General features: G+C 46.5%; 1 protein-coding gene across 1 annotated transcript; it reads right to left on the bottom strand.

The window, feature by feature from the left end:
- Positions 1-456: 456 nt before the first annotated feature.
- NYX (nyctalopin) lies at positions 457-19,583 on the bottom strand. Its single transcript, XM_042974562.1, has 3 exons — positions 19,430-19,583; positions 18,999-19,076; positions 457-2,482 (listed from the first exon to the last, which is right to left on the bottom strand). Exons 2-3 carry the CDS (start codon positions 19,018-19,020, stop codon positions 1,086-1,088), a joined length of 1,419 nt encoding a protein of 472 aa, XP_042830496.1. The 5' UTR covers positions 19,021-19,076; positions 19,430-19,583; the 3' UTR covers positions 457-1,085.
- Between the last annotated feature and the right edge of the window lie 5,503 nt (positions 19,584-25,086).

The raw sequence follows: 25,086 nt of genomic DNA, 5'->3' as shown, positions 1-25,086 counted from the left end.
CTGGGGGCTTAGAGTTGGCCAACTCCCACCCTGGGAAATCTGTCAGGCCCCCTTCCCAGCTATTGGCTGCCTCTTTTCCTCCTGGCCATTAGTCGGCCCCAAAGTGTGCCGCCCATAATGATTTCCGCACCTAATGGGATCATCCAAGCTGAAGACTCCCTGCCCTACTAACAGCATCTCTGTCCTCCGGACACTCTTCCCACAAAACCTAAGAAAAGAGGATTTTGTGGCCTTCCTGGAGATTCACAATGCATGTTTGCATATGAAAGACTCTAAAAAAAACTCCTGAGGTACAAAAACTTGTTTAACGTTTTTCTTTTTTTAATCTTAGGATTTTACCCATTTATTTGTATACAGAAACCCGCTCCCCCTCTTTTTTCCCCCCTACCCTGCCCTAAAGTTGCTTTGTGGCTAAGGCCACCCCTGGGAATAATTGTGGAGTAAGTGAAACGGGTCTTTGTTTTCAATGCCTCTTAACACATTCCAGACCCCAGGAACCATGGCCACCTCCCTCGAGTCTAACTTCCTCTCACATCCCCCTTCTCTCCTGTCCTGTCCATCTTTCTGGATCCTAGTGGCCCTTGCCCCTAGGGGAAGGGGAGGGCAATTGTGGTAGAAAACAAAGGGACTGGGCTTAATGGGCTGTCCTGCCAGGAAAACTAGCACAGTTCTTAGTATTTAGCCACTGGATTGACTCTAATTCAGACACTGCAGTCTCTGTGTCCTGGAAGATGGGGGCAAGGGATGGGGGTAGAGCCCCGTAGCCCTAAGAGCTTCCAATTCCTAATCTTCTCACTGGAGGGCCCATGTTCATTCTTGCTTCTCTTGTCCAATTGATGCCCAGGTGACATGAGCATAAATCCATTCTTCTCCCCACCTTCACCCCATCCCGGTGTGGCACTGCCCAGGGCTCTCCTCCTCCTAGGACCATCTCTGGAAGTAAACTGTCCCTTCCATCCTGGGCTGGAATTTTCACCACCTGCCCCATCCAGTTCCCCTCTTCCCTCACCACAAACACCTCAAGCCAGTTAACTCAACTTTCCTCCGCTGGCCAAGGCAATCTGGGCCACCCCAGTGAGGCAAGGTCAGTCCATGCGTAGGACAAACACCACGATGAGCAGAAGACCAGAGCCGAGGAGAAACCAGGTGCTGTGGCCCAAAACAACGACCCCACCGGAGAGAAGGCTATCAGACAGAGAGATGTTGAGCGTTCCCTCGGTGGTGTTGGCCACCTCCTCCACCGGGGCCCTTGGGGCCAGCAGCTTGGAGAGGAGGCTGCTGAACCTACTCACGGTGGTGGCCGCAGGCTCTGGGGACGGGCCTGGACTGGATGCGGTGAAGTTCAGCTCCTCGGGATCCACACAGAGGCCATCGGAAGTGCGCGCAAAGGCCACCTGGCTGAGGTCCAGGCCGGCCACGGAGCCTGGGGAGGCGCACGGCACGTCGGCCACGCGCCCGGAGCTCTCCATCCAGTCCCGCAGCCACTCCAGGCGGCAGTCACAGCGCCACGGGTTGCGGAAGAGAAAGAGGCGGCCCAGGAAGAAGCCAGGCTGGAAGGCAGCCCAGGCCAGCACGGTGAGGTGGTTGCCATTGAGGTGCAGAGCAAGGAGGCCCGAGAGGTTCTGGAAGGCGCCCTCCTCCACAAAGGCGATGCTGTTGCGATCCAGGTAGAGCAGCTCAAGCTCTGCCAGGTCGGCGAACCAGGCGCGCCCCACAAGGCCCAGCGCGTTGCCGCCCAGGTTGAGCGTGCGCAGGCGGCGCAGGCCTTGGAAGGCTTCGGCAGGCAGCTCGGCCAGCAGGTTGTCATTGAGCAGCAGATGCTCCAGGGCGCCGCAGTCGCGAAAGGCGCCTGCGTGCACGGCGCGGACGCGGTTGGCCTGCAGGCTCAGCGAGCGCAGGCGCCTCAGGCCCTGCAGCGAGCTAGAGGCCACCGCCTCGATGCGGCTGCGCTCCAGGTGCGCATGCGTCAGGTTGGCCAGGCCGCGCAGCGCGCCGGGCACGCGGCGGAACAGGTTGTCGAAGGCGGCGAGTTCTCGCAGGGCGGGCAGCTCGGCCAGGAGGCGCTCAGGCACCGTGAAGAGGCGGCAGGAGGCCAGGTCGAGGCGGCGGAGGCGGCTGAGCGCGGCGAAGGTGCGCGCGTGCAGGTAGCGCAGCTCGCCGTTGTGCGCCAGACGCAGCTCGGCCAAGCGCGGCAGGCCCTTGAAGGCGCCGGGCGTGATGAAGGACAGGTTGTTGTGGCGCAGCGACAGGCGGCGAAGCGACGGCAGCGTGCCGAAGGCCCGCTCGCCCAGGAAGCGCAGGCCGTTCCGGTCCAGGTCGATGGAGGCTGCCTCGCACGGAAACTCGGCCGGCACCCGCAGGAGGCCGGCGCGGTCACAGCGCACGGAGCAGCCGCGCTCGGTGCTGCTGCAGGCGCAGGCGGCGGGGCAGGTGCGCGTGCACGCCTCCTCGGCCCAGGCGCTGGGCAGGCCGAGGACTACTGCTGGCAGGTGGGGTGGGGGGCGAGAAGACAGAAAAGGAACAGCCGTCAGCTCAGGGGTCGCCCCAGGTAAGGTCCCACCTGTCCGTGTGGCAGGGTTCGGCCCTCCACCAAGTTCTCGTACCTCCTGCATAACCGTGCCCTTCGAAGGGCCTCCTCCCAGTTCTCAGACCTTAACACACGTTCCCCACCCACGCCGCCCTACCCTTTGCTTTCCAGTTGTCTTTATCAGCAAAACCCAGCTGGGATTCCGGCATCTGACCCCATTCTGAACCCTCTCCTGCCTGTAACATCACTGGGTGCTCTCCTGGAATTCAGCCTAGAGGGATCATTGCATGCAGAGGGGGGACCTGGAGGGCTTCACCAGGGCCTGTGCTCTAGCCCTGTACTGCCCAATACCGTAGTCACCAGACACATGTGGCTACTGAAGATTTGAAATGTGCCTATCCTGAATTGAGATGTACTGGAAGTGTGAAATACACACCAGGTCTCAAAGACTTAGTACCAAAAAAAGAATGATACATTGTTTCATCAATAATTGTTGTATTGGTTACACGTTGAAAAGATATTTTAGATATATTTGGTTAACTGAAATATTAAAATTAATGTCATCCTTTTCTTTTTACAGTTTTTAATGGGGCTACTTAGAAAATTTAAGGGGCACCAAGTGGCCCAGTTAGTTAAGCGACGGCCTTCAGCTCAGGTCATGATCTCACGGTTTGTGAGTTTGAACCCCACATGGGGCTCTCTGCTGTCAGCATACAACCTGCTTTGGATCCTCTATCTCCCGTCTCTCTGCCCCTGCCCCGCTCACTCACTCTCTTCTCTCTCTCAAAAATAAATAAATAAACTTTAAAGAGAAAAGAAAATTTAAACATATGTGGCCTGCATTATATTTTTATTGGTGCTGCTCTAGTCCCTCCCACCATAAGAATTCAATTCCTGAAACAAAACCCACTGAGTAAATTAAGCCTCATGAAGAAGAGAGAGTTAGGGAACAGGAGGTTGGGAAAGAAAGAGAAGCCTATCAATCTTTTTTTTTTTTTTTCTTTTGAACAGTCACTAAATTTAAGCCCTAAGGACAGCATACTAAATAAACTAACAATGAACTTCTTACATATCTCAGAAAATAATTGTGGACACTGTGAAGTTAACTTTTATTCACCATCCCTTGCCCTCTAAAGGCTTTTATACATTATCACGGGAAAGAATGGTGCTTATAAAATTAATTCTGTTCTGAGCATTTGAATGGAGGATCAGATAAAGACTTCAAAAGCCCTCCAGTAGGCTTGCCACCTGCACCAAAACAGAATGGTAGCCAGGGGTCCCAAGCCCCATCTTGAGTTCTAATGGAAAAGGCAGCAGGGAAGATGCGCAAGTTTTATTTTCTGGCCAAGGGAGGCTCACAGGTGGAATGTGCTCGATCTGAAATTCCTGCAGAGGAACAAAGGTACCCAGATGTAAAGCTGACCACTGATATTCATAATTTCTGTTCCTCCTCAGCAGTATTCCCAAATTGCTAACAGACACCCCTGACCTACCATTCAGTCCCTCCCACTGTGTACACATTACCCTGCCTTGCCAGTCCCAGCCCCTGTAGGAACCTGAAGGTGTAGCCACACAAGGAGTGCGCAGAACTCTTGCTGCTGCCTCTGTGGTTTTGTTCAGCTTCCGGTGTCTTTTCGGCACATTTGTTGTGGACACGGCGTGTTTTTACAGCTGCTAGGAAGGGGTTCAGCTCTTTCAGACTTGGCTGGAGAACACTCAGCCCTTTGAGCAACCCTTCTGTTGTAAACTGTAGCTAGTTCAACATTCTGAAGTTACAGAGGCTTGACTTAGCTTTTTCCTCTCCCTAAGAACTGTGAACTAGACACCAAGCTTCCAGCAAGGTTCTTGGACCCTGTGCTGAACTTGGCTGTAAACAGGGCAGCAGTTGGGCTAGAGAGACACCCTGTTAGAGAGACAGGGCCAAGAATATAACCTTAACTCCAGGCGTCAGCTGGACAGGGGTGGGACCTTTTTCTATCAACTCTTCCAACTGGGTCAAGAAGAAGGCATCAGATTTCCTTACAAATAGTCCTTCATTCTACTCTCTTCTCCTTTCTAATTAAGAGAAGTGCACTCTCAACTGTATGACTCACGTTTCTACTCCACAATAGCTAACATTGTTCCGGGCACACGAAATGTTTGCAGAAATAAATGGAATTGATGCCTTCCTCTGTAATGATTCCTGCTGGAGGATATCATTTATTTATGAAACAAAACAAACTTCTTTGTCAAGGAATTCCTAGGATTATGACAGGGATTAGATTAAAAAATGGAGCTGACAATTTTTTAAAAACACACGCAAGAGGGGTGGGACTAAAGCTTTTTATGGTGTATCTTTTTTACCTCTTAAATATTGAACCATGTGATTGTATTCCCTGTTTCAGAAAATAGATTATAAAGGTTTTTTTTAAAGTTTACACACTCAAGATGTCACTATTACAGACCTATTTTCAACCTCTGAAACGTTGATAGACCATTAGGAATTACTAATTTACTGGATTACTTAGTGAAATTTAAGTCAAGTAAGTTCTCAGAACAGACAACCAAAAGCCAGTATTGGTTTACTCAATATAAAGACTAAGTGTATGAGTTCTGCTTGCAATAATGGCAGGGTAGCTTGTATCAGACTAACATTCCTGCTGATCGCTAGTGTAAACTGTGGGAAAATATTTAAAGAAAAAATGTTTAAAGGCACTGGAAAGCAACCTAAATAGGCAACCAGAGTATATACAACCCTTAAGAGAAGTAAACTAGGTGGGGCACCTGGGTGGCTCAGTTAAGCATCTGACTGTGGCTCAGGTTATGATCTCATGGTTCTCAGAAGCCCTACATTGGGCTGTCTGCTGTCAACACAGAGCTGGCTTCAGATCATCTGTCCCCCTACTCTCTCTGCCCCTCACGTGCTCTCTGTCTCTCTGAAAAATAAACATAAAAAGAGAGAGAGAAGCAAACTAGGTAAAGACACAATTTATCTGACTTTTCCTCTTATACCTGAAACTAATATAACATTGTATGTTAGCTATACTGGAATTAAAAAAAATAAATTTGAAAAATAAAAAAGAAAACGACCTTTTCCTCTTAGGGAGGGCATTTTGAGGTCCATGCTGCAGATAGGGAATAGAGCTCAAGCAGAAAGCAAGAGTCTTATCAGGCTGACAAGTTAGAAGTCAGAGTATATAGCTGCCACAGTGGCTGGAAATTGAGGAGGGAAAACATGAAAAAGAAGGAGCCACACAATTGGCAAACATATTCCCCTTAGATCCTTGTTTCAGTCCTCAAGTGCATATATGTGGGGTGACTCCAAGGAGGCAAGAACTCAAGGCCAAAAGAACTACATGAAGATTTCAGCAATTTCCCAGTAATGGGAGACAGATTAAGAGTTCAAGGTCCACCAAGTTAGACGGGCTTGTAAAATACCTCAGGCTTTCCAGTGAAACCCCAAAGGGCCACACCTTAGGAGTGAAGACCATTTCTCAGGACAAAGGGCAAAACTGAACTAGGTAGGCCTACCCTAACAAAGCCTAAATCTAAGCCTCCCCAGTATCAAGGTGATCTGCCAGTAAATTAACTGAATGCCACACAAAATTCAACACTCTTCGAAGGAAGATACGAGAATCTAGAATTTCTTATAACTACTATATCTTATATATAGTCAAATAATACTAGATATGTGAAGAAGTAGCAAAATGTGACATTTATCAAAAGGGGAAAAAAATAGTTAATAGAGGCAGACCCAGAGACTGCCCAGATGTTGGAATTACCAAACAAAAATTTAATATAAATATGTCAAGGAATTTATAGGAAAAGGTGGATATAATGGGTGAAGACACGGGGAATTTGAATTTTAGAAGACATATGGAAACTCTAAAAATGAACCCAATGTGGGGCGCCTGGGTGGCTCAGTTGGTTAAGCATCTGACTCTTGATTTTGGCTCCGGTCATCATCTCACGGTTCATGAGATAGAGCCCTGTGTGGGGCTGTGTGGGGCTCTCTGCTCACAACATGCAGCCTGCTTGGGATTCTTTCCCTCTTTCTTTGCCCCTCCTCTTTTCACGGTCTCTCTCTCTCTCTCCTCTCTCTCTCTCTCTCTCAAAATAAATAAACATTTAATAAAATTTTTAAAAATTAACCAAATGGAAATCTTAGTACTGAAATAATACTACAATATTTGAATTTCTTAAAAAATCATTGAATAAGAAAAATAGCAGATTAGAGATAGCAGAAGAAAACATTTCATGTACTTTAAGAGATGTCAATAGAAATTACCCAAAATGGGGGCACCTAAGTGGCTCAGTCGGTTAAGTGTCTGACTTTTGCTCAGGTCATGATCTCACAGTTCACGAGTTCAAGCCTCACATCAAGCTCTGTGCTGGCAAGCTGTCCAGAGCCTGGAGCCTACTTCAGATTCTGTGTCTCCCTCTCTCTCTGCACCTCCCCTGCTCACACTCTGTCTCTCTCTCTCAAAAGTAAAATAAAAACAATAAAAAAAATTAAAAAATAAATTACCCAAAATGAAGCACAGAGAGAAAAAAAAGATTGGAAAAAATATGGTGGGAGCTTCAATGACCCGTGGGATATCAAGCAATTAGACTAACATGCATGTATTGGGAGTCCCAGAGGAGAGAATACAGCAGATAAATAATTGAAGACAATTTTCAAAATTCAGTTAAAAACAAGAAGCCCAGCAAACCCCAAATAACATCACACACACACACACACACACACACACTCCTAAGGACATCATAGTCAAACTACTGAAAACCAAAGACAGAAAATTCATTAAAGCATCCAAAGAATAAAGACATTATATAGAGTACACAACAATAAAAATGATGACTGACTTCTTATCGGAAACAACAGAGACCATAAGACAACAGAATTATATATTTTTAAATTTGTTTTTATTAAGTAAACTCTATGCCTAATGTGGTGCTCAAAGTCATGACCCCAAGATTAAGAACTGCATGTTCTACCAACTGAGCCAGCTAGGTACCCCAAGAATTATATCTTTTAAAGTGCTGGAGGGGTGCCTGGGTGGCTCAGTTGGTTAAGTGTCTGACTCTTGACTTCATCTCAGGTCATGATCTTACAGTTGGTGAGATTGAGCCCAATATTGGGCTTTGTGCTGACAGTATGGAGTCTCCTTGGGATTCTCTCTCCCTCTCCCTCCCTCCCTCCCTTCCTCCCTCTCTCTCTCTCTCTCTCTCTCTTCCCCCTCCTCAACTTGCATGTGTGCACGTGCTCACATAAAAATAAATAAATAAACTTTTTAAAAAAAATAATAAAATGCTGGGGGGCACCTGGGTGGCTCAGTGCATTAAGTGTTCAACTTCGGTTCAGGTCATGAGCTCACAGCTCGTGAGTTCAAGCCCCATGTAGGGCTCTATGCTGACAGCTTAGAGCCTGGAGCCTGCTTTGGGTTCGGTATCACCCTCTCTCTCTGCCCCTCCCCTGCTCGTTCATGCTCTCTCAAAAATAAACATTAAAAAAAAATTTAATTAAAAAAAAGAAGAAAGTATTAACTTAGGCTATATTAAAATAAAAACAAATTCTACTCTTTGAAAGACATTGTTAAGAGAATGAAAATACAGACCACAGACTGGGAGAACACATCTGTATATTTTCTCTGTATGTATCTCATAAAGGACTTGTACCCAAAATATATAAAGAACTCTTAAAACTCAATAATAAGAAAACAGATAACCTAATTAATAAATTGGCAAAATAGGTGAAGAAACACTTCATCAAAAAAAGATATACAGAAGGCAAATAAACACAAGAAAATATGGTCAACATCATTCATTGTTAGGGAAATCCAAATTAGAATTGCATCCTATTAGAATGACTAAAATTAGAAAGACTGACATAACAAGTGTTAGAGAGCATATGGAATAACTGGGACCCTCTTACACTGCTGGTGGGAGTGTGAAATGGTACAACCACATTGGAAACAACGTGGCAGTTTCTTTAAAAGTTAAACATACACCTACCTTCTGATCCATCCATTCTAAGCCTAGGGAAATAAAAGCATATGTCCATACTAAAGACTTGGGGATGACCGATCACAACAGCTTTATTCATAATAACCCTAAACTGGAAACCACACAAACACCCACCAAGGTTGAACAGGTAAACAAATTATGATGTATCCACACAATGGAATACTACTGGGTGATAAAAAGAAATGGACATAAAAAGAAATGCAACATAGAGGAATCTCAAGTTAACTCTGCTGAGTGAAAGAAGCCAAACAAAAAAAAGGTACATACTATATGATTCCACTTACATAAATATTATTCTATAGTAACAGAAAGACCCGTAGTTGCCTGGGGATGGGTCAGGAGGTAGGGAGGGGGCAGGAAGGAGAGGTTATACAGGGGCATGAATCTTGAGGGTAATGGATATGGTATTTATCTTGATTGTGCTAATGGTTTCACAAGAGTACACTTTAAATACATTGTTTATTAGATGTCGCTTATATGTCAATAAAGCTGTTTTTAACGTTTACTTATTTTTGAGAGAGAGAGAGAGTATGTGTGTGTGTGTGTGTGTGTGTGTGAGAGAGAGAGAGAGAGAGAGAGAGAGAGAGAGAGTGGGGGAGGGGAAGAGAAAGAAGGAGACACAGCATCCGAAGCAGGCTCCACGCTCTGAGCTGTCAGCACAGAGCCCAGTGCGGGGCTCCAACCCATGAACCATGGGATCATGACCCGAGCTGAAGTCGGACACTCAACCAATTGAGTGGGGGCCACTCAGTCATCCCCAATAAAGCTGTTTTTAAAAAAAGAGATTAAGTACTACAGTTTGTGTATGTGTGTGTGTGTGTGTGTATGTGTATATATATATATAGTACATATATATATGTACATATATATGTACTATATATACACAGTTTGTGTATATATGTGTATACTATAGTTTGTGTATGTGTGTGTGTATATATATATATACACACACATATATACATTATATATGACTTATATACAGAATATAAAAATAACTACAAACGAATAATGAAAAGACAGCTAGATAAAAATGGGTAAAAGACTTGAACACTTTACAAAAGAATATATTAAGTAGCCACCAAGTACATGAAAAGGTGCTCAATATCATTAGCCATTAGGGAAGCGCCAATTAAAACCACAATGAGATTCTCTAGACGCCCACTAGAATGGCTAAAAAGACTGACAACCTTTGCCAAATGGTGGCAACCATGTAGAACAATGGGATTCTCCTACATTGTTGGTGGGAGTGGAAAAGAGTTCAATAACTTTGCAAAACTTTGGCAGTGTCTATTAACGTTAAACATATGCCCACCCATGACTCTGCAATTCCATTCCTAGGTATTCACCCAAGAGAAATAAAAGAAAGGTCCACATAAAGATTAGACAAGAATGTTCATGGTGGCTTATTCATAATAGATAAAAATTGGAAATTACCCAACAGTAGAAAAATAAATTACAATATATTCATACAGAATACTACTCAGCAATAAAAAGGAACAAACTATTGATACAAACAAAAACATCATGTTGAGCCAAAGAAACTTGACACAAAAGAGTACATACTTTAGGGGGCGCCTGGGTGGCTCAGTAGGTTAAGCATCCAACTCTCGATTTTGGCTCAGGTCATGATCTCACGGCTCGTGAGACTGAGCCTTGCATCGGGCTCTGTACTGACAGGGCAGAGCCTGCTTGGGATTCTGTATCTCCCTCTCTCTCTGCCCCTCCCCTGCTCATGCTCTAATTCTCTCTCTCTCTCTCTCTCTCTCTCTCTCTCTCTGTCTCAAAATAAATAAATAAATAAATAAACAAACACTTTTTAAAAAGGGCACATACTATAGGATTTTACTTCTATGCAGTCCTAGAACAGCTCATGGCAGTGGCCCTGGGAGCTCAACAGAACAAGTTATTTGGGTGATATGAGCATGTATAAAGCAATTCAAAGTAATCAAATTTTATGGGTCTCTTTTGGCCTTATAACACCTAACTTTTTAATTAGTGTTTGCTCAAAACTAAGCCTGCTACATTTTTTTCATTTTAATATGACAACCTGCAAGGTATTATTCCCTTTTTCTCCCAAAGGAGGAAACTGAGTTTCAGGGTGGTTAAATAACACCACGCTTTGGTTTTTGTCTTTCCGCTATGCAGTGCGATCCCCCACCCCACACACCTAGCCTCTCTGAGCTTCCGTCTCTTTAACTGTAAACTGAAGGGCCGGCACTTCCTGCCCTTTGGGGGCCCCTTCTGGCTGGCATTTTCCGTGACTGGACAGCAGCTGTTGCCAAACACCACCTCTTAGAAAAAAATACCCCAGTCAGAGCCCCATGTGTCTCTGCCGCTTCCTCCCAGACACAGCTGTTTGGACTGCAGATAAACATTTGACCTAAGCAGAGCCAATCAGATTCATTCAACAATCCCCACCACCACCCCCACCACCTTCAACGAACATGGAACATGCAGTGAGATCATGTGAGCACCAACCTGTATAGCACTGGGGCTAGGGTTTATACCAAAGCCACGTGCAGGTCAAAGTTCTAAGGGAGCAGTAGTCGAGGGCAAGGGGAGGAAGCTGGTGGGCCGACAGAGGATGAAACCCAAGGTGAGAATCACAGAAATGGAGAGTAGGAAGAGTAGGAAGTTGCTAGCCAGCTCTCTAGTCCCGTTAAGACCCTGCTATAGCTGTTTCTATGACATTTCCCTGTGTCCATTTCAGAAACCCATTCAAACCACCTACGTGGACAAATGGATTTCTGTTCCCTGCGGCCAAACCACCTCTGCTAGTAGTGATACTGTTTCTAGCTACCGACCACCTTTTAAATACTCTTTCTACACTTAGGGAATTTCCTACCTTGTAAGTCCTGCCTCCTGAAGATAGAAGCCGGAAATTCTCTTTCCTTACTTCCCTTGCAGTTAGGGCCCAAGCATGTGACCTAGTTTCGTCGATCAGACACACACAGGGACACTTGGATTCAGAAGTAAATGCCAGGCAGAAACCATTTTCTGGCCAGGATGATGGCAGAGGCGTCTGGCTTGCAGGCTCCCATGGTGGAATTTCTGGCACCCAGCGCCCAGCATGATGCCCATGAGCCGCTGCATGTGCCAACCAGTGGTGGTTGCTTCAGGGTCTTTGCTAGAGCTGCCCCACTCCCTTGTTGAGGAATGCTCTGGGCAGTGGGCCTCCAACTAGGAAGACTGGGAACACTATCGCTGAATAAACCCTTTCTTGGCTCCAGTGATACCTTAGGCAGGTTCTGTGCTTTGCAATAAGATTCCTAAACAACATCCTAAGTAAAACAGGTCCCCTAATCTCTCTAGTACCATCTCCTCCTTTCCCCAAAGAACATCATGAACTCTTAACCTTAAAAGAGAAAACCCAGGGGCGCCTGGGTGGCTCAGTCGGTTAAGCATCCGACTTCAGCTCAGGTCATGATCTCGCGGTCTGTGAGTTTGAGTCCCTCGTCGGGCTCTGTGCTGACAGCTCAGAGCCTAGAGCCTGCTTCGGATTCTGTGTCTCCTCTCTGTGCCCCTCCCATGCTCATAATCTCTCTCTCTGTCTCTTAATAACAAATAAATGTTTAAAAAAAAAAAGAGAGAGAGAAAACCCAAAACAAAAGACAGAAAACCGTTCAGGGAGCCTGGGTGGCTGTCAGTTAAACATCCGACTCTTAATCGAGTCCTACATCAGGTTCTGCGCTGTCAGCACAGAGCCTGCTTGGGATCCTCTCTCTCTCTCTCTCTCTTAAAATAAATAAATGAATGTGTTTTTTGTTTTTTTTTTAAGAGAAAGCTACTCAAATTCAGGACCAGGCATGAGCCTCAAGAGCCAAAAGGAAGCTCCTTGCTATTCATTGCCATGATATGTAGAAAACATAATGAAAATTTGTTTAGGCCATTCCTGATTTTTCCACATGCAAATGAAAAGAGGCCTCTCCTGGAATCAGCAGTGATTATTCCAAAGACAAATCTCCTCGCTGTCTAGAGCTGAGTTCCATGGGGATACCTTGGTCAGAAAAACATGTGCCAAATTAAAATAAAGATCACAGTTTGTGAGAAGAGAATGTCAAAACTCATTGGCAGTTGCTTAGCAATTTTTCTTCTCATGCCAGTGTTTTTGGGAAGGATCCATGTGGAAATCTGAAAAGGTTTCACTGCCTTCATTCCCAGTCTGAGGTTAGGAGAGGAAGATGAGAAATTCGGTGAAACTGGCCTGAGCTCAGGACTGGCCTCTGCCCAGCCAGCCTCCATCACAGCCCTGGGATACACATGTGGGGCTTTCCATTCAGTCTGGAAACACTCATTCTGAGGGCACGGCCTCTCTAGTTCTCTCATAAATTTTGATGACACTGCCTTTCATCCCTGGTCTCTTGTACTGCTTTTTTGGAGTGTTCTGTTTTGCTTTAACCTCAGACAAGCTTTCTACATCTCAGCTTCCTCATCTGAAACGGGCAGACCATTATGAGGAACAGATGGGCCGATTAGCTTGCTCCCATGTTTTCACAGCTGTTTCAAACATTTCAACTCATCTGTTCCTCATAATGGTCTGCCCGTTTCAGATGAGGAAGCCGAGATGCAGAAATAGTGAAGTTATTACAAGTAGACTTCAAGGAAGAGTCTAGAATGGTTCTCCACCTGGGCTGCACATCAGAATCACCCGATGAGCTTTCAACTAACTCGCAATACTCAGGCTGTACACTATACCAATTAAATCCAAATCTTCAGCGGGTCGAAATAATCATTGGTGCTGCTAAAGCTCCACGGATGATTCCAATATACAGCCCAAGTCAAAAAACCAGGGGTCTACGTGGACCGACTTTACAAAAATGGGATTTATCTGCGTGGTATATAAAATGTTGCAAGGTGCAACCTAGAATGACCGTATGCCCCAGCAATTCCACTCCTGGGTATATACCCAAAGGAATTGAAAGTAGGCGTTCTAACAAATACTTGCACACAAATGTTCATTGCAGCATTACTCACAATAGCCCAAAGCTGGAAACAAACGTCCATCGACAGATGAATGGATAAACAAAATGCGGTCTATCCACACAGTGAAATATTATTTTGGCATTAAAAGGAATGAGGTAGTGATACACACTACCTTGAAAACATTATGCTAGGTGAAAGCGGCCAGATGCACAGACCACACATTGTATGATTCCATTTACGTGAAATACTCAGCATAGGCAAATCCACTGAGACAGAAAGTAGATTAGTGGTTGCCAGGGGCTGGGAGGTGGGGGGTGGGTTCTACCGCTTGTAGAGTGGGAGTGGCTGCTTAATAGGTACAGGGTTTCCTTTCACAGTGATGAAAATGTCTTGGAAGTAGATAGAGGAGATGGTCACACAACACTGTGAATGTGTTAAATGCTGCTGAACTGTACACTTTAAAATGGTTCATTGTTAATTTTATGTTCCGTGGATTTTAGTTCAATAAAGGAAATGGAGCGCCTGGGTGGCTCAGTCAGTTGAGCGTCCAACTTCAGCTCAGGTCATGATCTCATGGTTTATGAGATTGAGCCTCGCATCAGGCTCGCTGCTGTCAGCCCACAGCCTGCTCTGGACCCTCTGTCTCCCTCTCTCTGCCCCTACCCTGCTCCTTCTCTTTATTTCTCTCGCTCTCTCTCTCTCTCAAAACTAAATAAAAACAGGTTTGTTTTTTTTTTTTAAACATTGTATTTATTTTTGAGGCAGGGAGAGATAGAGCATGAACAGGGGAGGGTCAGAGAGAGGGAGACACAGAATCTGAAACAGGCTCCAGGCTCTGAGCTGTCAGCACAGAGCCGGACGCGGGGCTTGAACTCACGGACCGTGAGATCATGACCTGAGCCGAAGTCGGCCGCTTAACCGACTGAGCCACCCAGGTGCCCCTAAAACAGCTTTTTTTTTAAGTTACAAAGTGTCCCTGAAACTGGGCAAATACCAGAAGGGGGTCCCTGCTTTTGTGTCATGGTCTGACGTGCTGGCCAGCCCCCAAGCTGCAGGGAACCAGTGATGGCTGGGCTCGGATGGCCCACAGAATGATGTCTTAATGCAGGCCAGCTGAGGAATTTCTCCTTCATAGGTCCTCGGCTTTTCGGATATGCGCTTTTCCCCCTCGAGGTTTGCTAGGAGAACAGTTACTCATGGAGTTTCCAACCACAGGCTGAGTTGGAAGCATTTCTTGATTCCCATTGTTTTCAAAGAACTTGTGCCTCATGAAACCAAAATAGCAAGGGAAAATATGGTCAATTTTCTGCTTTCAGCAAAATCTAGTCAGCCACTTTGGCTCCAGAAGTCATTTTCATCCTACTCCCGGCCAGTGCTCCTCAGGCCAGGACCCAGTGCTGGATTTTCTAATTTTTGAATGTTTATTTATTCTTGAGACAGAGAGAGAAAGAGAGACAGAGTGCAAGCTAGGGAGGGGAAGAGAGAGAGGGACACACAGAATCTGAAGCAGGATCCAGGCTCTGAGCTGTCAGCACAGAGCCTGACGCGGGACTCGAACTCACAAACCGCAAGATCATGACCCGAGCTGAAGTCAGACACTTAACCGACTGAGCCACCCAGGCACCCCCAGTTCTGGAGTTTCAAAACAAAAGGGGCGGGGGGAACCAGAAAGGCAAGTGGGGGAGACCATCACGTGACCTCTGATCTCACAGTAACCCCAGAACTTCCTTCTCATACTGCAAAGGTACCCTTTGTGACAGTAAAGAAAGGATCATGGATTCACCCTGCACTTTGCTAATGAAAGTCCTGGGAGATGGAGAAATCAGTTTGTCTCAGGAAAGGTGGTCTGCTGACAGCCTCACAGGCCCTGTGGATCTTAGGGTAGAGAGCTGTCCCATCTGAGTTCTAGAACACAAGGCCCACACAGAGGCCTCCGGGCATAAATATTGATAATCGCCCCAATATTGATAACTGAAAACAAATGCTCAACAACAGGGGAATGAGGGGCACCTGGGTGGCCCAGTCGGTTAAGGGTCTGGCTCTTGGTTTCAGCTCAAGTCATGATCTCACAAGTTGGGTGTTCAAGCCCTGCATCTGGCTCTGCGCTGTTAGCAAGGAGCCTGCTTGGGATTCTTTGTCTCCCCCTCTCTCTGACCACCCCCCCCCCACTTGTGCTCTCTCTCTCTCTCTCTCTCTGTCTCTCAAAATAAATAAGTAAACATTTAAAAACAAAACTAAACAATAGGAAAATGAATAATGAACAAACCAGTACCCCCATCCAGAGAGCACTACTCTGCACTCAGAACCTCACACGCATACTGCCCTACACCCTACAGCACCTGAGTCTCGTTAGTGAAGGATTTGTTCTCTTTGGGGTGCAGGTGCCCTCCCCCTACAGACTTCTTTTTTCTTTTAAGCCAAGTTGATTGAGGTATAATTTACTTACAATAAAATGTACCCATTTTAAGTGTGTAACAAATATATACACCCATGTAACCACCACCCTAATCACGATTTAGAACATGCCTACCACCCAGAAAGTTTCCTTGGGTCCTTCTGGCAGCGGTCCCCTCCCCATCCGCAGCTCCAGACAACCACCGATATGCTTTCTGAATGATAGATTAGTTTTGCCTATTCTAGAATTTCATATAAATGGAATCAGGGGCACCTGGGTGGCTCAGTTAGTTGCACATCCTACTCTCTACTTCGGCTCAGTCGCCCCAGGTGAAGTCTTACCTGTCCACGAGTGACTAAAGCTGATGGAAGGGTTTGTGGGCCAGTCTTGTTGTGGACTTGTGTTTTCATTCAGCATGTGCCTGGGAGTGGAATTGCTGGGTCATATGGTAGGTGTATGCCTCAGTTGCCCCACATCCTCACCAACACTTGCTATTGTCTTCTTAACTCTAGCCATCGTCCTGGGTGTGAGGTGGTATCTCATTGTGATTTTGATTTGCATCTCCCTAATGACTAATGATGCTAAGCATCTTTTCATGTGCTTATTAGTTATTTGTATATCTTCTCTGATGAAATAGCTATTCAAAATGGGTGTCCCATTTTTTTCAAAATGGGTTGTCTCAGGGGCACCTGGCTGGCTCAGTTGGTGGAGTACGTGACTTGATCATGGGGTCGTGAATTCAAGCCCCACGTTGGGCATAGAGATTACTTAATGAAAAGAAAAAAAATGTTTAATGAGTTGTCTTATTATTGAGTTTGAAGAGTTTTTGAAATACATACAGATTTTTTAGGGGCAAGACCTCTATCAGGTATTGTAATGGTTCTAATCTGGGAGGCTTCACCCATTGAACAAACAAATCCTTATTAAGCACCTACTGCGTCTTAGACTCTAGAGACAGCAGAGTACGCCATTGGTGAAGAATCCCGTAAAGTGAGTTAAGGAATCGGGATATTAAGCTGTGGACAGCAGGAGGACCCTGAAGGGTGTCACATGGGGGAGGGGAGAGGCCCTTCCAGGCAACCCTCCTGTCCAGAGAATTTCTGTTTGGGTTTTGTCCCAGATTTACCCTGCTGTGAGCCCCTTCTGATTCTACCACGACCTTGTTTTGTCAGGCTCATTTAATCATTTTTTTTTTCTAGCTAAGGAGGTAGAACCCTATCCCTGCCTGCATCTCGGGAACACGTCGTTCATAATCCTGTGACTTGTAGTCAGAGTAATATTGTCTGTGCTGCTGAGTGTGTTTTAAATTAAAGCGCCAGGGGATGTGGAGAGGGTCATTAATTTTAAGTGCATCTATTGTTAGCAAATGATGTCACCGCTAAGCTCTCCAACTTGTCACAAGAAGTCGGGATGTATTTCGGGTTTCTGCGGCAGCAGGAACAGTTCCTGTTTTGCAGTGCACAGGCTATGAATACGGTCTGCATTCTGTCAGGAACAGGAGAGCTTTCGGTACACATTTAAAATCATATTGGCTCTTAGAAGCAAACATTCTGTCCCAATGAGTCAATCAAACTTCATATCCTTTCTAGGTAGGAGAAATGGCAAGGAGCTGGCTGTTCGTATTTATATAAATGTCAACCTCTGTCCTTTGGAGGCTCCTCGAGGTAGAGAGTCATGTCCTATTTATCATAGTGTTCCCTGCACCTTGTTCCAATTTGTTTTCTCATTTATTTATTGGATCTCTCACAAAGGAATAGAAGTTTCTCAAGGACAAAAGCTATGCAGTTATATCCTTCATAATATCCCTTGAGTGTATTGAAGATATAAACAAGATGTACCTGTTGATTCCATTGACTAGAGCAAGGTCTACTTTTTGAAACAGTGAACTAAAGGGTAAGAAAATTCTATTGCTACCATTTTAGAATTATCTGGTAAATTTTCTCTGCCAGCGCTGCACACAGAAGTCTATTACATAGGTAGTTATGACCTCAAATAATTACATTCACCCGAGGGTCAGAAAAAACAGATTGTTTGTATAGGATTCTTTACTGCAGAATTTATCAAGGGATTTTTTCCTTGGGCAATCTCAGATTTGAGCAGGTGGGGCTATAGAGGTGGGGAAAAAAATCTTTGTGATGAGTCTTCTGGTTATATTAAAACCCACATAACAATAGGACTAAAAAACTTGGGCAAAATGTTTCATCACCCATAATCCCACAATTCCAACATACTCTCATTTTTTCTTTTTTTAAAATTTTTATGTTTAATTCATTTTTGAGAGAGAGAGAGCGTGATCAGGGGAGGGGCAGAAAGAAAGGGAGACACAGAATCCCAAGCAGACTCCACACTGTCAGTACAGAGCTTGATGCAGGGCTTGAACTCACAAACCGTGAGTTGGTTGCTTAAGCTGAGCTGAGTCGGATGCTTAACCAACTGAGCCACCCAGGCACCCCTATTTTCATTTGTTCTTCTTCCTTTAGGAAGATGGTTTAAGAGATTTTTTCTTAACTAAATGAGCTTAAAATAATATGATTAGAAAACCACTGTACTTTTTGGTGATTACACCAATGAATTCATATCTGAAATTGAAAATCACCAAAAGGCTATTTTATATATATGGCTCAGGAATTTTGTGGGGGGGTTTTAATGTTTATCTCTCTTGAGAGAGAGAGAGCGTGAGTGGGAGAGGGGCAGAGAGAGAAAGGGAGAGAGAGACAGAGACAGAGACAGAGACAGAGACAGAGACAGAAAATTCCAAGCAGACTCCACACTGTCAGCACAGAACCTGATGCAGGGCTCTGTCCCACAAACCGTGAGATCATGACCTGAGCCAAAATCAAGAGTCTGACACTCAACCTACTGAGCCCCCCAGGTGCCCCAGGAATCTTTATATTTAAACAAACAAAACCCACCACCTGCTCTGTTTTATCTCATTTTCCAATCCCTCCCCCATGATCACAGTTCAGTGACACCTAATCAGAACTGGTGTCCATGTACATCTTCCATGGAAGCCACTTGAAGACCAAGCTCCTTGGGCAGAAGCCCTGTGATTTCCATGCATCTTCTAGAATCTTCTATGGGCTTGCCAACCCCTGCACCCACTGGCAGCTGTCTGCTGGGGGTCAAGAAGGAGCAGGCCTTGGAACTCACCATGCAGCAGCAGCACCAGCATCCCGTGGCCTTTCACGCACCTGGTGGCTTAGAACCACCCAGCTGTGGAAGCCCTACCTGAGGGGAGACAGCACAGGTCACCGAGTGCCCATGAGGGTTCCCTTGAGAACCAGGACACACAGACCCCTCCCCACACCTCCACACTTCCTCCTGAATGCCCTGCCTTTGCCCTCTTCTTCCTCACACTCATGTCTCCCCATTCACCTTGGTGTCGAGTTAAGAGAAACCAGTAACAACAGCCAATCAGAAGCTCCCCCCGCCCTGACAGCTTGGATCTGTTCGGAAACCCTTGGTCAGACTAAAACCCTGACAGCAACACAGATGGACTCACTGACAACCCAGCAAGCAAATGGCCAGAGCGGAAACCTCTGCAAAGAAACATTCGTGAATAGTCCCCAAATGTTGCTTACTGTCCTGGGGGTGTGCCTGGTCCTGCTCCTCCTCAGAGGTGCCCTTCGGCTCCCCCAGCCCATCCATCTCCGGAGTCCCGCAGCCACAGATGCTAAAAATGGTCCGACAGAGTAAAGGGGTGGTGGGGTGGTGAGCAGGAGTCGAGGAGGAATACTTGCTTGTGCAGGTTTGAGCGCTTATTTTTCTTTCTCCAGATTTAATGGCAGGAAAATCCTGTATCAGATGAGGATCAACAGAGATGAAAGAATGTGTCTGCCTTTCGAATCACCAAAGCCAGTGACAGATTTTGCTGACACACCAATCGGCTTTATCCCCAGGCCTTGGCCTCTCCATCTGCCTGTCCCCTTTCTCTCCTTAAACCCTCCGCAGACCCCACCTCCCACCCTGACCCCAGCCCCAGCCCCCAAGCGACATGCAGCCAGAAATTGGCTTCCTGCCACCCAAATAGCATTATCAGCATTTTCAACAAGGACGTGTTATATAACTTAGAGAGGTGGGGAAGGGACAGGACAGCTTAAAATAATGATGTTTTTCCCAAAATGCAGGCTGCTCACTTCCTTCCTTTGGAGTGGCTGATGGCAGATGACCCAAAAACAGACTGTGGAGAGAGGGTCTTTCACTACAGCAAGGCTAGAATCCTGGCTTTGGGGTTGAGGCTGTGATAGCCACCAACTCAGACAGCATGTCTGTAGGTCATTTCCAGAACCTGGCTGAGGTTTCTCAAACCCAGCAGGACTCAGGACTCACTACTCAGGAGTGTCTCCCAGAACTAGAGAGACCACCAGGAGCAGTAGCCTCAGGGAGCTGGTGGAATGTGGAATCTCAGCATTCTCACCCCCACCACCAGAGTCCTGTGCTCGAAAGTAAAGCTCGGGGGGCACCTGGGTGGCTCAGTCAGTTAAGCGTCCGACTTTGGCTCAGGTCATGATCTCACGGTTTGTGACCTCGAGCCCCACATCGGGCTCTGTGCCGATAGCTCAGAGCCTGGAGCCTGCTTCGGATTCTGTGTCTCCTCCTCTCTCTGCCCCTCCCCCACTTGGGCTCTGTCTCTCTCTGTCAAAAATAAATAAATGTAAAAAAAATTTTATTTTTAAAAAAAAGGAAAGAAAGTAAAGCTCGGGGTGTGAATCTAGGCATCTGAGGCTGCTGTGCTTGGGAAATTTTTTTCTTCCACCTGGGCCTTGTAAAACCAAAACATGGCCGAACTTGTCATAACCTCTACTGAGAAGGAAACCATACTGGGGATAGGGTAGAAATGTGGGTGGATGAAGCCCTCCAAAGGAAGCCTCTGCCCAGGCTGGCCCACTCTGCACAGATGGGATTGGTGGGCAGCACTGCCTTGGTGACCACTGGTGTTCAAGGTGTCCTTCCAGCCTTCCTTCCGGACCTTGGCCCAATGAAGCCTCTTCCCCCAGCAGCAGGCCAGAGGCTGAAACGTGGCTGTGAGAACAGCCTGTCTACACCTCCAGTCCTTGCCCATGGCTTATTGGATCCACCTTGCCTTCAGTCTTCTCCAGGCTAGTGGGCTTGTTGCCCTGGGCCAAGGACCTCCCTGAGGAAGACCTTCTCTGCCTATGAAATCAGACATTTCTCACAAGTGGAAAGGAAGGAACAGAGACTCATCAGGGGAGGAAGGAAGGGACCCAACCATGGGGCCAGCTAATACCACTGACTCCAACTGGGGGACAAGCAGCTTTGTCATCATCAAAACCTTGTTCCCAAGAGGTTAAAAGCAAGAGGGGGAAGGGCGCCTGGGTGGCTCATTCAGTTGAGCATCATGGTCTCACGGTTTGTGGGTTCAAGCCCTGCCGTCTGCTGTCAGCTCAGAGCCTGCTTTGGATCCTCCGACCCCTTCTCCCTCTGTCCCTCCCCAACTCGTGTGCATGCTCGCGCACGCACACATGCACACTGTCTCTCAAAAATAAAGAAACATTAAAAAATAATAAATAAAAAACAAAAACAAAAGCAAGGGGGGAGGAATTGCCACAGGAAGTGCAACGGACTGGCATGCCCTCAAGCAGAACCCTGTTTTCCAAAGATCAAGATAGCCTGACCCCAGCCACTCTGTGGCCACCAGGGCAGTGGACCCCCTGTGCTGACTCTGTTGCAATACAGTTGGTAGCTGATAAGAAGGGACAGGAAAAGGGAGGAGGAGTATGTAAGCAAGCATGTGAAACAGAAGTGGCCCAGGATGCAACACTCTGCATTTTGCAGGTGGCTTTCTAGAAAAGCTTCTGTCAGCAGAGGAGGGGTGGGAAGCCCAGGTGTTCTTTGTAGTTCCTGCTGCACCGGTTTGGGGGCAGCCAGCAGGGACACAGCAAGGAGCCACTCATGAAAGGAAAAGACAAAATCCCTCCTGCGGATTTGTGGGTTCTACGTTCAGCGGCCTCCTGTGGGCACTCTGAGAGGGGGTTTGGATACTAAGCCAGATTCTTTCTGTTTCTCTGCCTCCGACCCTCCTGCTTGCACAAGCACACACACACCACACAGAGACAAGACCATCCTGCAGGGACAGAAGGCAGGGGCATGTTAAACTTGACCCCAGGAAAACAAAGCAAGGTGCCCTGTTTCCTTTTTTTTTTTTTTTTTTTTTTAGTTCTTATTTTTATTTACATAACCCCTATGCCCAACTGAGGCTCAAACTCACGACTCCAAGATCGACTCCAAGATGGAGAGTCGAATGCTCTCCCTACTGAGCTGGCCAGGCACTCCAAGGTGCCCTGTTTCATTTCATTACGAGGCAGATGAGACAAACTCAAACTCCCGGCAGAGCCCTGGAAGGAACTGGTGATCACTTCATTCAATGCCTTTATTTACAGATGAAAAACCACAAGCCCAGCTGCAACGTGAAATGTCCTTATGTTTGGTTTGAGATCCCCCAGAAACAGATCCTGAGACAAAGATACAAATGGAAGTGCAGTCAAGCCTTGAAGAACGTGGGTTGGAAACGCACAGGTCCATTTACATGAGGATTCTTTTCCAACAAACAAAGTACAGTACTGTCAATGTATTTTCTCTTCTTTATGATATTCTTAACATTTTCTTTTCTCTAGCTTTATATGGTAAAAATACAGCATAGAATATATAGAACATATATATATATATACACATAGAACATATATATATATACATAGAACATATAGATATATATTCATATATATCTATATACATATACATATATATCTATATATATCTGTATATATATACAGATATAACTGTTTATATTATCGGCAAGGCTTCTGGTCAACAGCAGGCTATTAGTAGTTAAGTTTGGGGGGAGTCAAAAGGTATGCATGGATTTTTCAACTGCCCTAACCCCCATATCATTCAGAGGTCAACTCTCCTTGATTTGGGAGGTGATTCCTGGAAGCACCAACAGGAGAGTGGGGAATGGTGTGGGGTTTTTTTTGGTTTTTTTAAGTTTATTTATTTATTTATTTAGAGAGAGAGAGAGAGAGAGAGAGAGAGAGAGGGAGAGGGAGTGCAAGCATGAGCCAGGGAGGGGGAAGGGAGGGAGAGGGGCAGAGAGAGGGAGACTGAATCCCAAGCAGGCTCCTGGAGGTCAGCACAGAGTTCTATGCAGGGCTTGAACTCAGGAACCATGAGATCACGACCTGAGTTGAAACCAGGAATCAGACGCTAAACCGACTAAGCCACCAAGGCGCCCTGGAAATCAATGGTGTTAACAAGCTAGTTGGGCACTGTGGGCAAGCCGAACCTAATCCCGTGCCCAACTCTGGGAAACAGCGTAGAGCACCCATCTCAGAATTGTCTCAACTGCAGGGCGGGGAGCTGGGGCATTTATTCACCAACACCCACCCTTGGTAGAGGGCTGCTCCCAGAGGAGATAAGGGGCTGCTTATTCTCCAGCAGCCTCTGGCTACCAGGCAAAATGATGGAGATGCACTGATTCCTAAGGAAACTTCTTTCCAGGGTCATTTCTTACAGCAAATCAAGGGGCAGCTTATGAAAGCTGGGAGTAGCTAGCTTCCCCAATTTGGAATTACCGGGGCACCTGGGTGGCTCAGTCGGTTAAGTGTCCAATTTGGCTCAGGTCATGATCTCACAGTTTGTGGGTTCGAGCCTGGCGTCAGGCTCTGTGCTGACAGCTCAGAGCCTGGAGCCTGCTTTGGATTCTGTGTCTCCCTCTCTCTCTCTCTGCCCCTCCCGACTCATGCTCTGTCTCTCCCTCTCTCAAAAATAAAATAAACATTAAAAAAATATTTAAAAAATATTAAACATTAAAAAATATTTAACAACAACAAAAGAAGTGCCAATTACGAAGATGGCATTCGGGGAGGCATGTTGGGGTTTTTTCCTCAATGCAGAGCTGCTATGGGATGAGCTGGAGGGTCTCTCGTTCTGTTCTGATGGGTGAGGTTGCCTCTCAGGGGCTCCGCAGCTGGTGGGGGCACCCTATGTGGTACCGTGACACTGGAGGCTTTGCCTGTTATTCGGAGGACCCAGATTCACCTCCAGGCTTTCTGCACTGTGGTCACAATTCACAGACACTCTGACCCTGGATGGCTGGTCCCCCGGCCTTTGCACCTTTCCTCACTTCTCCATCCGCTGAAGTTCCAACCTTCCTGGCAGGCTTGGCACAAATGCTACTTCCTCTAAGAAATGAGCCCCTTCCTGGTACCCCCCCACCACCACCTTTTTGCCCACAGGCCTTGCCATTTATAGTATATGGTCCAGGGCTATGCTTGATCCAAGTCTGTGCTCCCACAATGCCAAGATCACCCTTAGACTGGGCAAGACGGAGGGAGACTCAGGGTGAGGAGTCATGGGGCCCTGGGCCCTCAGAACTCCATGTCCAACAGATTCTGAACCCACTTCTCTTAGTCCACCCTCCTGAGGGTAGACTCTGCCACTACTGTGTATACTCGAGAAGTGGCCTCTTAAGGGACAGGCAGCTGATTGCACATGAGGACATGTGTGGGAAAGGGCCCTCGTGGTGTGGGATGGACCCGGGCTGGGAACAGAAGGAAGTCACACCACAGGCCTTGAGCTGGCGCCGCTCTCTCTGCCACCATGTTCCAGCTCAGAATGCTGAGGAACCTAAGAATCCCAAACTTGAACCCGGCTTTCCAGATTGTTATGGAGGTGTATCTGTCAAGATAGGAGGATAGAATATATTTAACAATTGTACCTTGATTTGTAACTTTTTAAAACAATGTTTACTTATTTTAAGAGAGAGAGAGAGAGAACACAAGCAGGAGAGAGGGGCACAGGGAGAGAGAGAATCCTAAGCAGGCCCCAGGCTCAGTGCTGAGCCCAGCTCAGAACTGGATCCCACGACCCTGGGATCATGACCTGAGTGGAAAGCAAGAGTCCCACACTCAACTGACTGAGCCACCCAGGAGCCCCTGATTTGTAACTTTTGAATATTTAGACATATGGAATGTGGTCCTCTATACACACTCTGGTTTCAGGTCCCACAAATATCAGGGATGAGCCTCTGTCTGGCACACAGGTGGGGGTGTACAAATGTTTATTAATGAAGTCCATGTGAGAATTTGTGAGGAAGCTATAGGAAAAAGACTGGGCTGACAGCCTTGGCCCCTGGCCCTGACTCTTTCTCTGACTTACTGGGTGGTCTCAGGACAGGCTCTCTCACTTCCCAGGCCTTATAGGACTTGAGACATTCCATAAT

This window comes from Panthera tigris, chromosome X, assembly GCF_018350195.1.
Source record: "Panthera tigris isolate Pti1 chromosome X, P.tigris_Pti1_mat1.1, whole genome shotgun sequence".
NCBI classification, from domain to species: Eukaryota; Metazoa; Chordata; class Mammalia; order Carnivora; family Felidae; genus Panthera; species Panthera tigris.
The sequence above is the reverse complement of the archived record's forward strand: the minus strand, read 5'-3'. Positions and strand labels throughout refer to the sequence as shown.

Coding starts and splice junctions, on each gene's coding strand:
- NYX (XM_042974562.1), bottom strand. CDS start 19,020: ATGCTGGTGCTGCTGCTGCATG. Junction 2,483..18,998: donor GCTGGTGCTGCTGCTGCATG/GTGAGTTCCAAG, acceptor CCCACCTGCCAG/CAGTAGTCCTCGGCCTGCCC.